The sequence below is a fragment of the Thunnus maccoyii genome, chromosome 21, assembly GCF_910596095.1.
Source record: "Thunnus maccoyii chromosome 21, fThuMac1.1, whole genome shotgun sequence".
Classification (NCBI taxonomy): Eukaryota; Metazoa; Chordata; class Actinopteri; order Scombriformes; family Scombridae; genus Thunnus; species Thunnus maccoyii.
The window spans coordinates 3,719,804-3,742,576 of NC_056553.1; the positions used below are offsets into that span (position 1 = coordinate 3,719,804).

The following is a 22,773-nucleotide window of genomic DNA, read 5'->3' on the forward strand; positions in this document are numbered from 1 at the left end:
CTTGTATCATGTGACCGACCTGATGTCAGCTGGTTTGTGATCTGAATGTGTTTATGTCTGTCAGCAAAGCCCTTTAAAACAAAACAAAACAAAACAAAAACAGCAGACTGTGTTAAAACTGTAGCAGAAAAAAAAACTCAGCAGGCTTCACATCCACCTGCAGCCATGTTGGAGGTCTGTCAGTGAAGCAGTTAAAGGGTCAGTTCACCCAAATTACAAGAAGACACACGGTGTTATTCACTTTAAGGAGCTCAGCGTTTTGAGAAATATCAATCTCATGAATGTGTGTTAAGCACAGAGCTAGCTTAGCTTAGCCTAGCTTAGCTTAGCATAAAGACTGAAAGCGGGGGGAAACTGCTAGCCTAGCTCTTTTGAAGCAAACACAATCCGCCTATCAGCACCTCTAAAGCTCATTAATTAACAGATTGTATCTCATTTATTTAATCCGTACACAAACGGATGATTCATTGGCTGCCGGTTGGAGTCTCTGCTGGTTGCCTGGCAACCGTTACAATGACAACAAGACTCCAGGAAGTTAATCCTTAATGTCTTTTTTACACCTCAATTTTTGTCAGGATAAAAGAAACAACTTGTAGGTGGATTTTGTTAACTGGGGACAGGCTATCAGTTTCCCTTTGTTTCCAGTCTTTATGCTAAGCTAAGCTAACCGGCTGCTGGTTGTAGCTTCACATTTAACAAACAGACACAAGAGTTGTGATGATCTTCTCATCTTACTCTCAGTGAGAGAGTGAGAAGGGCTGCAACTAATTATTATGTTCATTATCGATTAATCTTCTGATTATTTCTTCTTCTTTTTTTAATCTCTTAAAATGTCAGTAAACTGTTACGCAATGTCCGACACAGTTTCCCACAGTTTACTATCATGTACGACAAAGAAAAGCATCTAAATGTCACATCTGAGAAGCTGCAACCAGACCATTTTTGGCATTTTTGCTTTAAAACAAACGACTAAAGCGATCGATTGATTATCACAACAGTTGCAGATCGAGTCATTGACTTATTGTCCAAAAATCGGAGAAAAACATCCCTTTAAAATGCTCCGAAAAAAAAAAGAAATTTGAACATCCAAATCCACGACAACTAAGCAAACTGAGGAAGACAGTGTGATCCGATCGAAAGCTTCTGAAGAGCCACTGAGCTGTGAAAATCTTTATTTGTGTGCGTGTGTGTGTGCGTGAACTGGCCTTTTAAATACAACACAGAATCAATCACAGGGATCAGTTTTGAAATGATCGACTGTAAATACGACAGATCCGAGTGTTGATCTCACGGTTTTTCGGTATTCAGGGTCTTTCCGCAGACGTCCGTGTGTCAGCGTCATGGTCGCCTTCTGCAGTAACCTAAAGCTGAACCTGTGTGTGCCTCTGCTGCAAAAAAAAACAACAACAACAAAAAAACTCCTCTGAACTGTGATGATTTTTGAGGAGGAGTCACGAACTGTGTCGACTAAAGACAATCAGCGAGCACTAAACATAAAGTCACGTCCTCTCTCTCTCTCTCTCTCTCTGCGCCAGACGTCCTGCATCCGTCTAAAACCAGGATTCATTCATCCTGCAGCTACTCTTCTTCCTCTCTGTGGTCATCTGAATGTCTGTCAACATAAGGGATTTAACTTTACTGCTCTGTTTCTTTGGTATGTTTTATACATACATATATATACATATATATATGTATAAGAAATATATAAATGTTGATCTTTGCCTCGTCTATCGTTGTACAGCTTTGGGAAAAAAAAGGAATGTAAAAGGAATGATTTTTCTTTCTGTAATTATAAAACAGGGGAATAGCTTTCTCTCTTCTTTCTCTCCATCTCACTCCTCCTCCTCCTCCTCTTCTTCTTCTTCCTCCTCCTCTTCCTTCTCTATCTGATCTGTCAGAGATGCATTCAGCCCTGCTGCTACGCCAGCTCTCTGTTTTTGTACCTGCAGTGAGAGTTGGACTTTCTATGAAAAATAATAAAAAAGGATAATCAGCTAACGAGGCGTCGTGACTTTTATTGAACAGAAGCATCGATTCCAACACGATGGAGGAGAATCCAACACTTTCTTAGTTGTTTTATGTTAATTCTCTTGATTCTGTTGATAATTTCCAGGGTTTTTTTTCTAAAAAGGTAGTTAAAAAAATAAAGAATGTTACATTAAAGGGGACATAAGATGCTTTTAGTGACTTTTTTGTCATTTTTATACTGTTATGATGTCAGATGTTGGATGTTAAACATGGTCAAAGCTCAAGATGTAAAAACGTTCCCTGCAAGTCTAAAGTCAGGGCTGATTCTGCTCTGATGCTCCGTTTGTGACGTCATGACCACAAACAGCTGTTCCTTCAGTTAATCATTGTTGCTAAAGTTACAGATTTCCTAATTCCAGAGTACAGTTTTCTTTCCTTCCTTTATTCAGACGTTGGTTTTATTGGTGCAGGTTTTCAGGTTTTGAAAAATGACATTTACAAACTTCAACAGCGACACATCTTCTCAAAACCAGTTTCTCCTCTTCAACAGATCTCAGTGATGAATTTTCAGCTTCTGACTCAATAAATAGCAACATTTCCCTTTAATGACGTCAGAAAATTAAAAAAGACGCAACTGAGAGAATAAAAAACAAAATGTTTTACATTCCTGCATTAAAAACTCCAAAAACACTCATAAAGTTTCATATTTAATACTGAAAATCTGCTTTTTGATTCTGCATGACATCACCGCCAAACATTTCTAAAACATTAATCAAACATTATTTAAACTGAATTCTTTCGTTCCCGGCCGCCGTGTTTCTGTTAACGTCTATAAAAACAAGCTGCAGATACTTGAATCTTCGTTTAGTTGTTTTTGTTGCTGCAGTTTCAATCAAAGACTAACTAGATCTTTTAGGTTTGATGAGGAGCTCCAAACATCTGAGACTTGATTTAAGAAAAGTAAAACTGCAACAATTAATCGATCAGAAAATAAACCAGCGACTGTTTTGAAAGTTTACTATTCAGTAGTGTGAACCAAACAGCATTTATTAAATAATTGAGATAGTGATTGATTCAATAATCAACTAAAAACTCAACCTCATGGTGGAGCCAGAAGAAAGTCAGAAGATCATCAGAGTGGAACGTCTGAACCGAATGTTTTGCCGATTGATCAGGTTGATGTTGAAACGTTTCACAGCGCGAGTCAAAGCTTTGCTGGAGGCGCTGCAGGAATATTTACTGAATATCTTTTGTAAATTTATAAATTTGATGAGAATCCATCACAGAGTTCTTGAGATATTTCACTCTGAACCAAGGCTGCAACGATTAATCGATGAAAACTAATTTTAAAAGCAATTATTTTGATCATCATTGATTGTTTGAGTCACTTTTCAAACATAAAAACATTTCCTCCAAGTTTTTATATCATTTAAAGTATCAAACAGACAATAATTTGGGGTTTTTGTCACTTTATAGACCGAACAACTAATCAATTCTCTGAACCATAAATGTCGACCTCATGGTGGCGCTGGAGGAGGAGTCAGAGGATCAGAGTCGGCAGGATTCATCCTCTGACCAACATGAACAACATTTCATAACAATTCATCTGATATTGTTGAGATATTTGAGTTCGGACCATCAGATCAACCCCAGAATATAAAGACAGATGATGTGAACCAGATAAAGTGACTGTTTGTTTTTTTTTAATCAATCCAACTGTGTGACCATAAAACCAGAACTTCAATCTGACAACGTAAAAATATAAACCGACACATCAGAAACACGACGAGTTCCTACAAGTTTATGGATGAATCTTTAAACTGTAAAAACCGTCTGTAGTGATGCAAAGAACAAGATTCATTTATAATAAAATGTGCAGAAACACTTGAATCCTTTATATCAAACAGTCATTGACACAGATATTAATATTCCATCTTTTCTTTTCTATTGAAAGAAACCTGCAGTAGATCAGTAGAATCAGAGGCAGCTGCATTTATTCAGCGTTTAACTTGTTTTTACAGTTTAACCTGAAATCAGTCGGTTAAGTTACTTCCTGCATGTAAACGTCAGCGCTTTAATAAACCGTCTACTGGGACTGAGATGAAACTGGAAACAAGTCACGAGTGATACAGAATATACAGTATTTACACACACATGCACTGACTCATAACACAAATACAGCACAAACACTGGCAGGACTGCATGTTTAACGGCTTATTCACCATGTTTTCCCTTTTTTTCTTTTACAACCTGGGTCTTATTTACATTCACCTGCTCGCTGATTAATCATTTCAGTCATTTTTCAAACAAAAACAGCAAATATTCTCTGCTTTCAGCTCCTTCCATGCAACAATTGACAGCTTTTCTGTTTAATATCAGTTTAAACTGAACGTCTTTGGGTTTAATCGGACAAAACAAAACATTAGAAGTCAATCAACAGAAGATTTTTTAACATGATGGCAAAAACTTTGCTGGTTTCAGCTTTTCAAACTTGACGATTTCAGGCTTTTCTGTGTAACATGATAGTAAACTGCTGATCTGAAGACGTCTCCTGATAATAATATTAATCATGAAAATAATCTTTAGTTGCAGCCGAAGGTTTCATCAACACGATACCTGATAATTAAAATAATAACTGCAGAAAGACTCATCAGTTATGATCATATGTTACTGAATCTGATGAAGTGGATGATTACATGATTGACACTTGAACTCTTCTCTTTCGTTTTTGTGACGTCTTTTCACACAAAAAAATCTGTTTGTTGCTTGTAATTGCGAATAAATGTGTGAATCTTTCACAGCTCATGCTGAGTCACAGGAGTGGGAACTGTTTGTAAAATGTGTCAAAATGAGAGATTTGGTGACATTTGAGAAATAAACTCACTCTCTGGAGGAGAGTTACATAAGAAGATTGATGCTTTTCTCAGTAAATATGAAGCTGGAGCAGCTGGTTAGCTTAGCGTAGCTTAGCATAAAGACTAGAAACAGCTAGCCGGAGCCTGTCTGAAGCCCCTTTTCCACCACATGATACCTGCTCCACTCTTGGTTTTCCTCCTCTTGTCCTAAATCCATAACAGAGCACTTCCTTGTTTTATGACTGACGCGGCACACATGTTGAAGCTGCCACAGAGTTAAGTAGAGTTAAGTTGAGTCGAGCCGATGCCATGTTCTGGAAACACGGCATAAAGGTAACAAAATCTGACTACCAGCACCTAAAGCTAACAGATTAACATACAATATCTTATTTATTTAATCTGTAAAAAATACAAATTAGCTGTTCTTCAGAGGCGTTATATGTCAAACATTTTTCAGTCACAGTGACTCACTGAGATTCCTGGAAGAGAAACAGTTTTACAAATAACTCAGACAAGCCTTTGTTCAGAGCCAGGCAAGCTGTTTCCTCCTGTTTCCAGTCTTTATGCTAAGCTAAGCTAACAGGCTGCTGGCTCCAGCTTCATATTTACTGTACAGATGAAGCTGGTTTAGAAAAAGCTAACACATCAACATGATGGTAAAAATGACAAAAACAAGACCCAGGTTGTGACAAAAAAATCTAAATCTCCTTCGATTCCCACTGATACCAAACTGTGTTATTCTACTCAACACTGACGGCGCCTCCACCGGATGGCACAAAGTACAAACAACTTGATGCAAATGTCAAAGTAACAGGGAGGATTTGATGCTGGATAAATGTGAAACACAAACAGCTGAGTTCTTGTCCTAAGACCAGTTCAGACCAGTCAAAGATGCATAAATGACAGACGTGGGTCTGACACAGAGGAGGTCGCTGAGCTGGTGCTACTTTAGTCTCAAACACTGACGGAAACTGATGTGGAGTCAGAAGTCAGAGTCGTCTGTAGCGGAGTTGTCTGCGCTGGTGGAGACTCCGTGTGTCAGCAGGTGGTTTTCTGCAGCTTCCAGCATCTTCTGCTTCTTGTCGTGGTTTTTCAAGTGGACGCTCAGACCCCGCTCTGTCATTTCGTAGATCTTGCACTTGGCGCAGTAGTACGGCGACACGCCGACGTGCCTGAACTGATCCGACAGGTACGACACCAGCGACTTGAAGCCTTTGTTGCAGATGTCACAGCGGGGGATGATGCCCGGATGCTGCGCCTCCAGGTGTCTCCTCAGCCCCCACCTCGACCCTTTGAAGCCCGCCTTCTCCCCGCCCTCCTCCTCCTCCTCCTTGCTGTCGGAGCAGAGGAAACAGGTGAACACCGCGTCATGGTTGGCGTGGCGACGCGTGTGGACGTCCAGTTCCAGCTGCGTGCGGACCGTCTGCTTGCACGATGAGCAGAAGAAGGTTTTCTTCCCCTCCATGTTGTGCATCAGTTTTAGATGCACGGCGAGGCCCGACGCTCGCTTGAAGCACCTGCCGGGCGGCGGGCACAGCGAGCACTTCAGCTGTCTTTTATCTGAGCCCGTGTTCATCCCCATGACCTCGCTGTAGTCCTCGCCCAGCTCCAACACACTCTTGTTGCTATTAAAGCTCGCCCCCTCCTCCTTTTTCACCTCTTCTTCCTCTGTGATCATCTTCCTCTTCTGCCTCACCTCAGGTCTCTGCCTGGTCGGTCTGGACGGCTTCGGCGTCACAGGTGAAGCAGCTCTGGCGGGCTCGCTTGCTGCAGGATGTCTAATAATTGGCTTTTTGGCCGGTAGTGATCGGTCCACAGACATGGTAAACTGGTAACTCTCTCCCTCCTCTTCAGGATTTGAATACTCGATGACGTAGACGCCGTCTTCCTCTTCCTCCTCCCCGACAACCTCCTCCGCCGCGGGCAGCGAGTACTCCACCTCGTAATACCCTGACCCCTCATCCTTCAGCTTCCCCCCCGCCTGAGACTGCTCCTCTGCGATGTGGGTGTCATCTATTCTCACCACTGTTATCTGGTCCATCGCACCTGCACTGTCCCAGTGTCCGTTTCCTGTCATGACCGAGGATGACGTCCCTTTTCCTGCAGTCCCACCTCGGACCGCCAGGTGTTCAGAAGACTTGAAACAAGATGGAAAGAAAACAGATTGCTTTATGTTGTTCTTACGTTGTAAATAGATTAAACCTGCAGGAGCTGATTTTTGTCCACTTGATGTGAACACAATGTTGACATAACTTATGTTGTATGTATGTTAGTAGAGCTGCAACGATTACTCAATTAAGCCATTGACAGAAGATTAATTGGCAACTATCATTGATAATCAAATTAAAGTTTCAGTCATTTTTTAAAAGGAAAAATGTGATGATTTGAAGCTCATATGCGTCATACATGACAGTAAACTGAATATCTACATATGAGTTGTTAACAGCTCCACCAAATAGTGATTTTTCCCTCTAAACTTCTCACATGCTTTCATTTCAATAAATGTTCAAATGATCCAATATTTCAGCAAAAATCAAAGATTTGAGAAAATTCCAAAAACTGAAAACAGATTTGTGTATCAGAACTTTGTTTTTTCTTCTTTCCTCTCCCATTAATCATCTCACCACCCCTCAGATTTATCTGCTGACCCTTTGGAGGGGCCCGACCCCTAGGTTGGGAACCACTGGACTAAACTAGCTAACTGTATATAAAGTAGTGTAAACTAGCTCCACCTCCAGCAGCTACAACAGTAACATGCTGCTCTAACACTGATGCTTCACTATTAATAATCTAATGATGTCATATATAATAATATATCAGTCAGAGGGACCAAACCACTACTTTTACTGCAATACTTTAACTACATCAAGCTCATAATACTTATGTACTTTTACTGCAACACTTTAACTACATCAAGCTCATAATACTTATGTACTTTTATTGAAATACTTTAACTACATCAAGCTCATAATACTTATGTACTTTTAACTAAACAACTGCATGCAGGACTTTTACTTGTACTGGAGTGTTTGTACATTGCTGTACTGGTACTTTTACTTAAGTAGAGGATCTGAGTACTTCTTCCACAACTGAACATTGTGTATAAAAACTTTTCTTATCCCGTATCCTCTTGGACAAATACTCACCATGATCCTGCTGCTGAAGTCAGCCATCACAGCCAAACAAAACTGCAGCTAGCTTAGCAACCAGGTAGCTAACGTGCAAAGTGAAGTAGATATATGTTGAAACCAGGACTATTTTTTCCACTTTGCGCCAGTTGGCTATTTAACGGTTAAAGCGTAGAGTTAAAATACACGTCTGAATGTCCAGAAAAAGAAGATACTCAAGCTTTACTCGGTGCAGGAGGAGGGCAGCTTTCGTTTACAGGCAAAGCAAAGCAGAGCTCCCCTAAAATGTCTATTTCTTTCTGGGAAAATAAAAAAACCACAACAGCACGGCGGAGGGACACGTCGCCCCCTGGCGGCGCGGATGAATATAAACTGAAACGGAGACGCAGCCTCTACAAACAGTTTGGCGGCTTTTTTAAGTTTACAGTAAACATTCATTGACAGAAAGTTCAACACACATCACTAAAATAATACAAATAATACAATATATATATAAAACACAATAACTTAACTATGGCTGCAACTAAAGATCATTTTTATTATGATAATCTGCCGATTATATTTTTATAGAAACAATTACTTACCGGACGCGATTTACATTTCCGTCGAGCTGAGTCTCTGATGAGTCCTCCGCCGCTGGCAGCAGTACCAGAAGCTGCAGCTGCGTGTACCGAAGGAACCGCACCAGTTATCAGCCTCACCCGGTCCTGGCTCCGAAATCCCATCCTGAACGCCATCATATCACCGGGAGCGTAGTCCTCCTGTCTAAAATGAGCGCCACAAACGACTGCGTTTTGCGTTACGCATGCAGTGGTGAAGTCCGGTCTCTTAACCTGCACAAAATGCACCCAGGCACGAAAACTAGCTTCGTTCTTCTTGTTGTCAGGAAAACTGTGCACTCGATGTCCTGACAGGTTGGAATTTGTGCAACCTGCACAAACACAATAATTCACCATCATGAAAAAATGGCAAATTGCGAAGATAAGCTAGAGAAATATGCCGATACACAAACCGCTCAAACTCATCTACACCGGTAGAGTTTGGCTCCCTTATGTGACGTAATATGACGCGTTATGGTCGTGCGGTAACCCCAGATTTGCGAAAAATCTCGCGAGTGACATTTTTAACCATAACCATATTTCCTTAATCCTAACCAAATGCTTTTGTGCCTAAACCTATTGTCATGTATTGTCATGTCATAAAACATAATTGTTTTTTACAACACGCATAATGAAGAAACAAGGTATACAAATCTCGCGAGAGTTCCACAAATCCAGGGTAACCATGTCCTTTTACTGTTTTTAAGGCTGCTGCTCAAAACTGCTATTTTTCCTTCTGAATTTTTGCCTTAATTCTTTGTAAAATTAATAAAATCATAAATTGACTTTTCAAAATTAAATAATTTAGTAAAAAAATCAACCTGAAAGTTGCTCTTTAACTTTTTTTTAAGTTTCAATGGACAGTAAACATTCATAAACAGGAAGTTCAACACATATCACTGAAATAATGGAATAAAAATAATACAATACAAATATAAAACACACATAACTTAATTAGGGCTGAGACTAATGATTATTTTCTTTATTTATTAATCTGTTGATTATTTTCTCGACCAGTTGTTTGGTCTATAAAATGTCAGAAATAGTAAAAAAATGAAAATCATTGTTTCCCAAACCTCAAGGTGACGTCCTAAAATGTCTTGTTTTGTCCCAGCCAACAGTTCAAAACCCCAAAATATTCAGTTTACTGTCAAAGAGGACTAAAGAAACCAGAAAATATTCACATTTAAGAAGTTATTCCAAAGAGTCTCACAAAAGGGAAAAAGTAAGTGAACAGCAGTCTTAGGGGACTTACAACAAAATGTATAACTGATATTTAAATCTTTTCTGATTTTTAAAAATTATATCTCTCTTTATGTAGCTGGGTCCCTTTTTGAAATTCGACCCATATAATTGTCTCTGTAACAATCACCTGTTACAATAAAGCAACGCGGTTTTGAATATGTTAGCAGACGCATGCGCACACCGGCATATCGGCGAGTATCAGCGGTGACTAGCTAGCTTCTCGTAGCGTTCACTCAGTTGAGATCTGATCTGTAAACAGTTAACTTATTGTTCAACAGTAAGTCGTATCTACCCAGCGGGATTAACGTGACCGAGGCGTGAAAGAATATGCCCAAAAATAAAGGTAAGAGACGGAGGGATGTGAACGTCTGTGTGTTTTTAAAGTTGATAGTGTTTGTCGAGCCCGCCGTGGACACACGCAGCGAAAACGTGACACCGAGCAGCTAATGCTCGTTAGCAACACGGACTACACTCATTTACACAGTCGCCATCTGTGAAGCCGTGTGTCTCTGTCACCGGGGTTAATTAATCTGAGATAATGATCATGATTAAGTTATCTTGGATCAGTGAAAGTTTTCTAACACTTGTTCGGGGTTTGTAAATCCGTCTCTAGCTGCCACAGCTAACTAGCTCCATGCTAGTTAAACCCCACCCGTGTGGCCCGTGACATCTGTGACTTTATTTAACAGGTAACCATATAGTAGGTTATTAAAGTATTCTGAAAATGTAATTTGAACCTCCTAATCAGATAAGGCCTCGTAAATTATACTTAAATTAGCCGATTAGCGAGGTAAGTTGGAATAAACGCTGCTCGTCATTCTGAAAGTTATCTACTTCTGTCAGGCACAGAGAGGCTAAACACGCATTTAAATTAATATAATGCCAACGTTACAGCTATAGTAGGTTAATTAACTCATTTGAAAATCGTATTTTAGCCTCCTAATAAGATAAGAATTCTTAAATGTCACTTTCTCTACTTCTGTCAGGCACAGAAGGATAAACCCTCAGAGGAAGTGGCGTCAACTAGAAGTTTCACACAGTGAAGCACAAAGAGCTGAACAACAACTGAACTGTTGTATTTTAGATTCATATTTTGATCATATTTAAGTTGTCTGTATATGTAAATTATTCAGGTATCAATATTTAGTAAACTCAAATCTAACATCCATGGACAACCATGCATCTGACTACTGTAGCAATATCCTGTTCTTTCTGCTCTATTTATTTATTTATTTATTTGAGTTTGTCTAGTTAGTTATTGTATATAATTTAGCCTTTAATTGCACTTGTTTCTTCTTATTTTGGCTGTTGTAACATTTTAATTTACCTTTTGGGATTAATAACATAACTATCGATGCATCTCTCTCTGGAGACACAAAGAGGGAATGTGATAACTGTAAATGTGTCAGATATGATTGATATGACTGAAGCCTCATATAAGCTTCATATCAACTTTTAAATGTATTAAATCTAACTGATCTCTGCTTGTGTTTACAGGTAAGGGAGGAAAGAATCGGCGACGTGGAAAGAACGAAAATGAGTCTGAGAAGAGAGAGCTGGTGTTCAAAGAGGACGGACAGGGTGAGTTCTGGTTCTGGTGCGGTTTCCAGTTGGTTTTGGGTTGGAGGAGCCATCTGCTGACTGCAAAGTTACACCAAAGACTGTCAACTATACATCCACCTCTCTCTGATTCTGTGCTACTCAAAAAGATAGAGAATGGTTAGATAAGACATTGGTTTTACCATTAACTGCAGCTAACGATCATTATCATTTATCAATTAATCTGTTGATTATTTCCTCAATTAATCAATTCGTTTTTTGGTCCATAAAATGGTGAAATATGTCGATCATTGTTTCCCAAATCTCAAGGTGATGGCTTCAAACGTCTTGTTTTGTCCACAACACAAAGATATTTAGTTTACTGTCATAGAAACCAGCAAATAATCACATTTAAGAAGCTCAATCAATTAATCCATTATTAAAATAATTGGCAATTAATTTAATAGTTGGCATCTAATCAATTAATTGTTGCAGCTCTAAAGTCAATCAAATATACAAGAAGAATATGGTCTGAATAGGTCAGCGTGGGACAGTTGCCCGTATCATAATAGTAGATATAAATAAGAGTTAACAGCTCTGTAACTAACAGTGGTAGAAACCTGAGAAAAGATCTGACTACAGCTGTAACTATTAAACAATTAATAAATAAAATTAATTGACAAACTTTCTTTTTAAAGCAAAAATCCTCAAAATTCACAGGTTTCATAAATGGGACTATTTGCTTATTTTTCCTCATCTTCTATGATAGTAAACTGAATACTTTTTGGCTTTAAGCTGTTGATCAAACAGAAGAAGCAATTTTTAAAATGACAGAAACTTTAGAAACTGTAAAGACCAGTTTTTAGTTTTTAGTGTTTCTGACATTTTGTAGACTAAAGGAGTCAGTCTCTGCTGCAACGTTACGTCTGAGAAGATCATGTTTGGTATTTTTGTTTACAAAAATTCTCTCGTTCAGCTTCTTAAATGTGAATATTTTCTGGTTTCTTTCGTCGTCTATGACAGTAAACTGAAGATCTTTGTGTTTGTGGATAAAACAAGACATTTTAAGTTGTCTGTTGGGTTTTTGGGAAACAGGGATCAACAATTTTCTGACACTTTATAGACCAAATGACTAATCAATTAATCAAGGAAATAATCGACAGATGAATCGATAATGTAAATAATTGTTAGTTGCAGAACTAAAAAAATTGATCAAAATAGTTATTGATTCAGATTTCTGTCAAATGTAATTTCAGCACTAATATGATGTTCTAAAAGTCCTGATAAATGAAAGACGGTCGACACATCCAGTTACCTACAAAGAAAGATGAAAACATTCTGAAACTGTGAAAAATACCAATTTGGAGAAATATCTCTTCAGAAGTGATGTTTTGGAGAGTTGTCTCATCAAGCTACAGGCTGAAATATATCTGAATCTGTCCTGAGAGCTTCATGAGATGGAAACTTCAGCCTTAAAAATATTATAACTACAGGATCATCTCAAAATATTGATATCATTTTCTTATATAAATATAATTATTATTATTATCTGTTAATATTTGGAAAGAATCTGTCCTGATGCTGCATTATGTTACATAATAATGACAGTTTAACCGGAAGGATTTTTCTGTCATATTCACAATTATTTCAGAGGAACAACAAAATCATTCTTTACATTTCACAACATTAAAAATCCCTCAATACGATTACAACAACAGACAATGAATATAAAAATATGATGTACTTCCTCATTCTTGAGCTTTTTCAGTGAGCAGCACGGACGTCATGTGACTAAATATATATATATATTCCAACACTGGGATGATTCTGCTGTTTCCACCTGTTTTAACCCCAAACAATCATCCTCTTCTATTGTCAAACAGTAGAAGCTTCCTGTTCAACACCACTGATGTCGAGGCCTTTTTCTATTTTCCCTCTTCAGCTCTTCATGCTTTCATCCTGCACTTTTCTATCAAATTAAATGTCCACAGTCACTGCAGAGTTTGATATCCGTAGTAGGATAGTAGTAGTAGTGTTTAATTTCATTTTATTCTCATAAACTGTATGTTTATCATAAATATTTCATCTACTTACCATCTCATTGTCATATAACAGTTTTTGTGTCTAATCTTGTGTTTGTGCAGTTTTCCATCCAGATATTCACCTGTTAACTGACTTTTAATGTGTTAACTGTCTATATAAGTATTAATGTGTCATTTTTATTTATTTTTTACTGTGAACTGAGCATCCTCTGCTCTCCTGTGTCTTCCAGAATATGCTCAGGTGATTAAAATGTTGGGGAACGGACGTCTGGAGGCCATGTGCTTTGATGGAACCAAACGGCTTTGCCACATCAGAGGAAAACTCCGGAAAAAGGTAGGAATGTCCCGACGCTCCTCTCGCACCTTTCCCCCCCCCGGCACACATAGAGGAAACCCCCTGACGTAATGCTGAGTCAGCTTTCTCTCAGTGGTCAGTCAGCCACAGTTAATGTGGCACTATGGACTCAGTTGACCGTGTGTGTGTGTGTGTGTGTGTGTGTGTGTGTGTGTGTGTGTGTGTGTGTGAGGGTCATAAAGTGCAGTTTGTTGTGATGTGTGTGTGTGTGTGTGTGTGTGTGTGTGTAACACGAGGTAATCTTTGCTCTGCTCCTCTTTGTTTTCCTCCAGGTTTGGATCAACACGTCAGACATCATCCTGGTGGGACTGAGAGATTACCAGGTGTGTTGGTCGCTCACACTCGACACGGATCAGACCGTTAACGCCGTACTGACCCTCATCTCACATCTCCTTACTGTCCTCAGTTCATAAAGCAGCATCTCATCCAACTTTTAAAGGTTTTTGTGCTCTGAAATGGAAAACAGGAGCAGTTAGAGACGTACAATCTGTTTGTTTCTGAAGTGGAGAAACAATTTGAGCTTTTGAAATAGAAAGATTTATAGCTGCAACGATTAGCTGATTAATGGAAAGGAAATTAATCAGCAACTATTTAGATAATTGATCTCTTTTATTCAAAGTGAAAATGTTAAATGTGCTGTTTTCAGCTTCTTAAACGTGAGGATTGAATGACTTTGGGGAATTATAACGGCCATTTTTCACCATTTTCTGACATTTTAATGGACCAAACAACTGACCAATTAATGAGAAAACGCTCAACAGATCAATCAATAATGAAAATAATCCTCAGTTGCACCATAAAAAGAAACTAATTTACTATCAGAGCTGAAATGTAATAATAATATAATATAAATAATCTGTAGAATCTGTGTCCTGCTGTGGATTTAGAGACTTTAAATCTTTCATCACAAACCTTCATGGATGTGACGCCTCACATCTGCGTCCTCCATCCGTCTGTGCTCCATAAGAGTAGTTAATGTTACAGATATGATTTGGATTGTGATATAAAATATAATAATGTTAAACAGAATATGATCCTGTTACGTAACTCCCCCCCTTCCTCCTACTGCCACCGCCCCCCCCCCCCCCCCCCCCCCCCCAGCGATCAGATCGTCTATCAGTGATCTCGACGATATGAAAATAGAAACGATCAGCCAACATATTTATCTTCATTTGCGGGTGATAATCATGTGTGGAACAGGATGTTGGCCCAAATATTCAGCCATGTAACACTTCAGAGACTTATATCTTTTTTAAGATAAAGTGTTGTGTTATAGATTCACAGATGCAGCCTTTCACACGTTCTCTATTTGACTGTCTCAGTTTCGTTTTCGGTAAAATGTGGTTCAAATTGGATTTAAAAAAAAAAAATTGGATTCAACTTTATTGTCAAGTACTGAGACGACGAAGCATCTAACCAGACGTGCAAAACAGAACAAAAAAAGTGCCAAATTACAAACATAATGCATAAATATGTTAGGAAGGATATGTACAATAGAGTATATGATAAAGATTTTGGTTCGGTTTTCTTCATATCAGTCAAACTGTCTGGTGTCTGCATCTTCCTCAGAGCCTTTCTGATATCTGTAAACATGTTGACATGAACTCTGCAACCTCTGTTTCAGGATAACAAAGCTGATGTCATCCTCAAGTACAACGCAGACGAGGCTCGCAGTTTGAAAGCCTACGGAGAGCTTCCCGAGCACGGTGAGTTACAGCCGGCGTCACGTCGACACCACAGCTGCTTTATTTAGAGTGTAACTGCATCCATAAACCTCACGTAGCCGCTCCGACCTGCTGGGTTTTATTTACACGCAGTTGTTGAGTTTAAACAGCAGAGGTCCTCGTTTCCCTGACAAATAATCACAACTTCAGTGCAGAATGTTGTGTGTTTGTGTCTGTTTCAGTTCCATATTGTCACAATAATCATTTCCTGTTTTCCTTCATGCAGCCAAAATCAACGAGACAGACACCTTCGGACCTGGAGACGACGACGAGATCCAGTTTGATGACATTGGCGATGATGATGAGGACATTGATGATGTAAGATCCTTGATGACGTCTTTTAATTCATGAGTTTAGTTAATGAGAGTAAGACTGCAACTGCACAGGAACTGATAATATGCAGTTAAAATATACAACATTTTCTCATTTAATGCAGGAATTATCTGATCAAAATATAAATAAACAGGATTATGAATCTGAACCAGCAGTCGATATTTGACAGTTTCAGTCAGTAAAGAGATGCAGCCGACAATTATTTTCATTATTGATTGATCACTTGGTCAATTAAATGTTATAGAATTGTTCATAAATGCTGTTCATAATTTCAGAAGTCCAGTTCAGACCAAAGATTTACGTCAAGATGAAACCGTCACAGGGGAAAGTTGCAGTGGTGTAAACTGTCAGCTGGACTGAAGCCGACTGATGGCGTCGTTCATATTTTAAGACGTTACAGATTATATCCAGCTGCAAAAAAAGCCGTCAGTTAGGACAGACGTACAGAAAATGGTTGTCATGGAGACGATACACCGTCTCGTCTAGTCACATTGCTGTAAACTGGCAGGTTTTTGCAGAGCGGCATGTTGCAGGTAGTTGCAGTTTTCTACTCGTCTTGTCATGAATCTTTAGCTTCAGAGCTCTGTGACGTCTTCTCACAAACAGTCCTAAACTGCAAAATGTTCAAATTACTGTTATATGTCAGAGGAAAAACAGCAAATCCTCACGTGTTAGTTGGAAGAAGAGAATATTTGGCATTGTTGCTTAAAAAATGACTAAAACAATTATTCAGTTATCAGAATAGTTGCTGATTAACTTTCTATCAATGGACTATTGATAACTTTCCCCTGTTCACAGCTTCTCAAACATGTGACAATAAATTGAATATCTTTGGGGCTTAGTCAGGACATAATCAGCTGTTTGAAGACATGAAGTCATCTCAGGCTTTAGGAATTAGTTTTGATTGATGATAAATAAAGTATTTGCTAATGAAACTAATTATTAGCTGCAGCCTCATTCCTGACATGATGAAAGCTGGAGAAACATCGTCAGTGATGTTTGAGCAGAACTAACGATGATGCAGTTTCTCTTTAAGGACAACGTGCATGAAACCAATGTCATGTGAGGCTAAACCATTCTGTTTTCTCTCCTTTTCTTCCAGATCTAAAGACCTACTACGAGACGGGGAAGGAGGGATTTTGCTAGAGATGCTCCGATTGGGATATTTTGAGCCGATACAGCGCACCGATAATAATTATTTTTATTAAGATCAGCCTATGCCAATCCAATACAGTTTATTAATATACAGTATGTTTCCATTTATTCCAGTTTGTTTACCATCAATAAGATGTCTTTGTAGAAAACTTTTAAGTGCATTTCACATAAGGAGGAAAATCAGTACATCAGTACTTTTTGAGTTTATCGTTGAATGAATGAGATGCTGCTTTAAGTAGGACTGTGTCAGTTATGGCTCGTAGCAGCTGGAGGGTGAAGCTGCAGGCTGCCTGGTCGACGGACGGAGACGCAGGACAGTTTGCTTTCTCTGCCTTCACGCGGCTGGATTGGAGAATCAGAGTAGGCTGATCACCAGCATCATATTGGAGGTGAATATCAGGAGCATCGCTAGAGTTTTTATCTGTTTTTTTTTTTTTTTTTTTTCTGCTCTGAACGTCAACAAAAAATCAAAAAAATCAACATCTCATTCACTGAGTTTTTCTTCCTTTTTTTTTTTCCTTATGTAATGTCCAAGAAACACTCGCGCCGATACCATGACTGCAAAATATCTCACACCTAATGCGTCATCTTTTTAAAAATGTATTTATATTGATTTCACATTATGTGGAATTTAGCAAGAAGTACAGAATCTCTGGATTCGCCAATAAAAAGATAAACCATTTCGTGTTTTTTTTGTTTTTGTTTTTTTTTCCCCCTCTGGCAGTCTGTATCATTGTAGTTGTAGCATGTAAGACAGTTAATAAAGTTTTAGACAGTTTGAAAGCTGTTTATCGATGACAGAAGAAAGAAAATAACACTGAGTCTGTATCTTTGTCATTTTGTTAACGTCATATTCCACTGACAACTATGGACGCACTTCCTGTGCTGTGCTCATTTTTTTTTTTTTTTTTTTTTTTTTGGATTGAAACCGCGGCCACGAATGAAGGCGAACTCTCTCTCCCCTTGAAATCAAAAGAAGAAGAAGAATCGAAATGTATTTTTCTATTGTTTCCCTTATTTGTGTTTCTGTCTTGTTTTTTTTGTTCTCCATGTTCTGTTTTTGAACTCTCCGTCGCTGCTCGCTCGCTCTGTGGCTTCGACACAACGCAGTGAAGCTCGGGCCGGTCGGCCGCTCTGTCTCACGCCGGACCAGCGGTTCCCAAACGTGCACCAGTAAAACCTCAGATCAGAGCCGTCTGTCTTACACATTCTCTCAACCTCTAAAAAAGAAATTAAAGAACAGTCACATACAACACATTATATCTATTTTCCTTCCCCCCCCCCCCCCCCCCCCCCCCCCCCTCTGGGAACTTCCCCATGTTCCCTGAGGGGGGGCCAGCACCTCAGTTTGGGAACCACTGCTCTAGACTTCATGGGGCCCTGTTGTTGTAACTCTGAATTAATAAAAATGTACTATGATGCTTGAAGGCTGGGTTTCCAATAAAGATCTTAACTCTACTGACCTGGGATAGTGATTTTTGGGCGGGGGCGATACGTGCACTTCCTGTGCTGTGCGGAGGGTGGCGAGATGGAGCTGGACTAGAAGAAGCTCTGAGGTCAACTGGTCTTCAAGACCTCCAGGCTCAGAACATCCAGAGTCTGGCAGATTCTTATGTGCTGCAGCAGCCTGACATCACTTATTACACATTCAGTATACAGAACAGTACACAACAACAACCAACCCTTGTTGTCTGTATGTAACTAGTCCCATTAACATTGTACATATACAAACACTGTATGATATATAATGTATGTATAGTGTGTATGTGTACAAGACAATAAAAACTAAAGTCTGACATTACATGAAGAGACAGAAGCAACTGTGGCAACTTCTCCGAGATGCCCTTTTGTCATTTTTTTGAAGCAAAAATGTGTCTGGTAGCAGCTTCTCAAATGTGAATATGTGATTGTTTTCCAGCAAAACTCAACATCTTTGTGTTTTTGACTGTCGGTCAGACAAAACAAGTCATCTGAATATGTTAATTTAGACTTCAGGGAGTCATTTTCTGCATTTTTCAATATTTTCTGACATTTTATACACTGAACAATCAATCGATTATTAAAGAAAATAACTGTCAGACCTATTAATAATGAAAATAATAGATGTTTGCAGCCTACAATGGAATAACACTACTCTGCTGTCAGTTTTCTTTGTGAAGTTTGATAAAACAACTTTATGACAAATAAGCTCAACCTGCATGTAGACTGAGCTCCTCAGACAGGAACAGTCAGCATGTCCTTTTAAATCGCCTCTGATAACACATTTCTTTCAAAAGGATTTTGAATAATCTCTTTGAAATATTTTATTTAAATTCTGTTTTTACTATTAGCTATTAGTATTTTGCCTCTGAAAACATATTTAACCTTGTTCCCTCAGTTTTGGAAAATGTGTCTGCATGTTGTTTTTTGCATTTTCATTTTGTCCTTGTAAAGCACTTTGTAATCTCTGGTTTTGATAAGTTCTATATAAATAAACATTATCATTAGTATAATTACGATAATTATTATTATGTAAACTAAAAATATTAAAGTCGCCAAACTAGATTTTACAGAGTCCCAGAAGGACCTGTCAGAGCTCAGAGTGAACTTCAGTGGCTCAAATTTCAAACAAATTTGCGATTAATTAAATTATGTGGAGTCTTTTGATAAGGAGAAAACCTTTAGTGTGTGTCACTAAGTATAGAACAATAGAAAAAGTCAGAATTCAGTAAATCATCACGCTTGTGTTTATTTTGTTTAATTTCATTTATTTCAGTAAAAAAATATTTATTTGTTTTATTTATAGCGCTGCCATCTGACATAACTCAACATATATGACTGCAAACGGCACTGACCCATATCACGTTAACATCACGTCATCGCTCCAGCTGTGACGTAAGGCCGCCGCTGGGGCTGGCTTGTGCCTGGCACGTGCGCTGCAACACGAGCCCAGGGGCCGCGCCAAATGCAGCCACGTGAGGGGGGGAGAGGGGCGGTCACAACGGCTAAAAAAAAGCAAAGTGGCGCTAACACACCTTGGTATTAAAAATAGAAGCGATACAAACATCAGTTAAGATATTTTTAACCGCAAATTTCAAGTCAACGCGTTATTAATATTCCTCCGCCGGGCTTCTACCTGGTTGCTAGGCGACGCATCAGCGTGAGTGGCGTTTCAGGCGTATTAATATGTAAATTAGCCAACTGTGATGCGGTCACACTAACGATGAAGCTGAATCATTAATATTAATTTATTCTCCATTAGTAAATCACTGGTTCTGAAAGAGATGAAATACACTTACAGCCACGTTAGAACAATTAATAGTATTTAATTTTTTATGACATAGTGCTTTTATGTTTCTCGGTTGTGGGGAAAATAGATCCAACCGTTGATTGTGTTTCGTCACTAACTGAACCTTCAAATATAGCTGCAATATTGGCAGTTAATGTCACAGAAAAGCACAACTTGTCATATGGATGCGCTCCCCTCCCCTCTCTGTCTCAGCATAGCTCACCGCTCCTAGCATCATGTTTTCCTCCGTCTTTCCCTGAGTCATTGCGGTCTCTCGGGATTTTCAGTCGGTTTCGGCGGTTTTCAGCCTCTGCGGGATCCTGTCAGGTCCCTACCGGTGGAAAAAAAAAAAAAAAAAACTCGACGACCGTTGAGATGACTGAAGTGGCTCCGAGCTTTCCTGACATGACAGGTGAGGGAAAATATGCTTTCACGTATAAATTTATGTTATTCCCAATACATGTATAGGAATAGAAAAGGGCGTTTAACAGTTCATGTACTTGCTCACTGATTCAGACACATGATTTATAGCCCAGAACATGGACAAGCCCTAGTTTATCAATGACTTATTGATTAAAAAGCATGAATTTCCCTTTAAAAAATCCTGTTTAGGTTGCAATCTTCTGTTTAAGACTTCTTTGTGTCAGGCTATGCTTTGTACTTGATGTTTATTTTAAAGATTAATGCCAATATAAAATGGTTATAGGTTGGTTTATCCTGCATCTGGAGTGCATCCATTGAGTGCACTGTGGAATATATCTATCTATCTATCTGTCTGTATATATATATATATATATATATATATATATATATATATATATATATATATATATATATATATGTATATATATATATGTATATATATGTATATATATATGCAGAATATATTAGAAGAATATACTCATTTTTGCTGAATTTCATATTGCATCTGAATAACATGAGAATAGGTGATGTTTCTATATTGCAAAATACATGTAGAGAGTACATTTATAGATCCTGATGCTCTTTTTTAATATGCTGCATTGTATGTTTCCCTCTATTAAGGCTGCAGGACGTATGCAGCTGTCTTTCCTACATCAACCATGTTCTTTCGTTAATGCAGCAGCTTGTATGTGTGATCATACTGTACTGTATGTCACACATGCATCGACTGAAAGAAGCTATTGTCGTTTTTTAAAATGTGATTCAGACGATTTTTCTGCATGTGATGTCATCTTGAGTGCAGATTAAGCCGGAGTGGAGCCATTGGGACACTTCAGCTTAGCATGTATTTGCATATGTAATGACTGGAAGTGTGTGTTCAGAGCATGTTTTCAGCTGTCACATGTGTATGTCAATATGTAAATGTCCGCTGGCAGCTTTCATGTCAGTTTGATGGATTGAGAAATAAAAACATGAGAGGGCTGAGGGTTACACTCGAGGGGTCTTGCACTGACAGCTCGCACTGACACCTAACCCCAAAGGTGATACAGTGATTGAAAGGAGATTTATTGCATTTGGAAGCCATGTTCAATATGTGTGATTGCTAGTTTTGGAGTCTATTCTACATTTATGAATGCAACCACTCCAGCTTTATGCTTTTTTTTTGCAGTGTTTGCATCTTGGCCAGTGTAGAATAAATCATGTCTTGACTGTTCTCCCCCAAAATCACAGCCCTGGCACCTCCTCCTGCGCCGCTGCTCACCAATAGGAATGCGTCTCCTGCTCGATCACCATCCAATCACAGGAGCCCTCCAGGTAAACTTCTAATCACAATAAAATACTTTGATGTGCTGCTACTATCTCTGTAATCCAGGGCAGAAAAAATGGTAATTTAACAGCATCACTATGAGTTCAAACTATCTACAAAGTGGAAATTCTGCAAGTACACAGTGTTTAAATTACACCTCAGATAATCCAGTCTAATATTTATGATTTGCAGGTGTCTCGTCTAGTCTTGAGAGAAATAATATTTCACTCAGCTTTATTATTTCAGTTTTTTGCATGTTTGTTTGTTTTTTCCATTATAAACGATTTTTAACTGGAAGGATCTACTGTTGTCTTGTATATTAGCCTGAACACTTGTTTCCACGGTATACGACAATTTACACTTTCTTATATGGAATAACTCTCATCATGAAAAATCATGAATACTTTTATTAATCTTATTTCCTTTTAACCATTTTTTGTGGAGGGCTAGCATACTGATAACTTGTTAACACCAATATTAATATTTTTTTTCCAATTTCTTCTCAAGACTTAGATGAATTGATTATATGTAAGAGGGGAGCAGATAGTTCAGTATGTTTTAGTTATCTGACACCAAATTCACACAAAATCCTTACAAACAGACGCACACATGAAACAATACGACACAATAGAAAAGCAGCCAAGAATTTAAAACATATGTTCAACCTTACAACCTGCCGGCAGTAGAACTCGTCTCTTAATTTTTCCTTCATGTGTGTCAAGGTTCCCTGCGGACGGACCGGCAGCATTTAGCTAAAGAGCGGCGCGAGGACAGAGAGAAGACACACGGTATGAGTAACTGTCCAGCTGGTGCAGCTCTATGTGGGCTGTGCT

The 22,773-nt window shown here is 38.7% G+C and overlaps 3 protein-coding genes across 4 annotated transcripts in view; 2 read left to right on the top strand and 1 right to left on the bottom strand.

Annotated features, from left to right (window-relative positions):
- Positions 1-3,945: 3,945 nt before the first annotated feature.
- Positions 3,946-9,020, bottom strand: si:dkey-226l10.6 (telomere zinc finger-associated protein). 2 transcript variants are annotated; one of them, XM_042399921.1, is made up of 2 exons: positions 8,536-9,020; positions 3,946-6,960 (listed from the first exon to the last, which is right to left on the bottom strand). In XM_042399921.1, the coding sequence occupies exons 1-2, from the start codon at positions 8,908-8,910 to the stop codon at positions 5,806-5,808; spliced, it is 1,530 nt and encodes a 509-aa protein (XP_042255855.1). In that variant the 5' UTR covers positions 8,911-9,020; the 3' UTR covers positions 3,946-5,805. The 2 variants fall into 2 exon arrangements, with proteins under 2 accessions (XP_042255855.1, XP_042255857.1); XM_042399923.1 differs by lacking the exon at positions 8,536-9,020 and adding an exon at positions 7,970-8,492.
- A 944-nt stretch (positions 9,021-9,964) lies between these two features.
- Positions 9,965-18,401, top strand: eif1axb (eukaryotic translation initiation factor 1A X-linked b). Its single transcript, XM_042400040.1, has 7 exons — positions 9,965-10,138; positions 11,293-11,376; positions 13,607-13,710; positions 14,004-14,054; positions 15,356-15,437; positions 15,682-15,773; positions 16,891-18,401. Exons 1-7 carry the CDS (start codon positions 10,123-10,125, stop codon positions 16,894-16,896), a joined length of 435 nt encoding a protein of 144 aa, XP_042255974.1. The 5' UTR covers positions 9,965-10,122; the 3' UTR covers positions 16,897-18,401.
- A 1,357-nt stretch (positions 18,402-19,758) lies between these two features.
- Positions 19,759-22,773, top strand: part of map7d2b (MAP7 domain containing 2b) — a 36,735-nt gene continuing 33,720 nt past the window's right edge. Inside the window, 3 exon segments of the mRNA XM_042400225.1 lie at positions 19,759-20,623; positions 21,865-21,948; positions 22,663-22,728. Of these exon segments, the coding sequence (XP_042256159.1) occupies positions 20,587-20,623; positions 21,865-21,948; positions 22,663-22,728 (187 nt within the window). The 5' untranslated portion in view covers positions 19,759-20,586.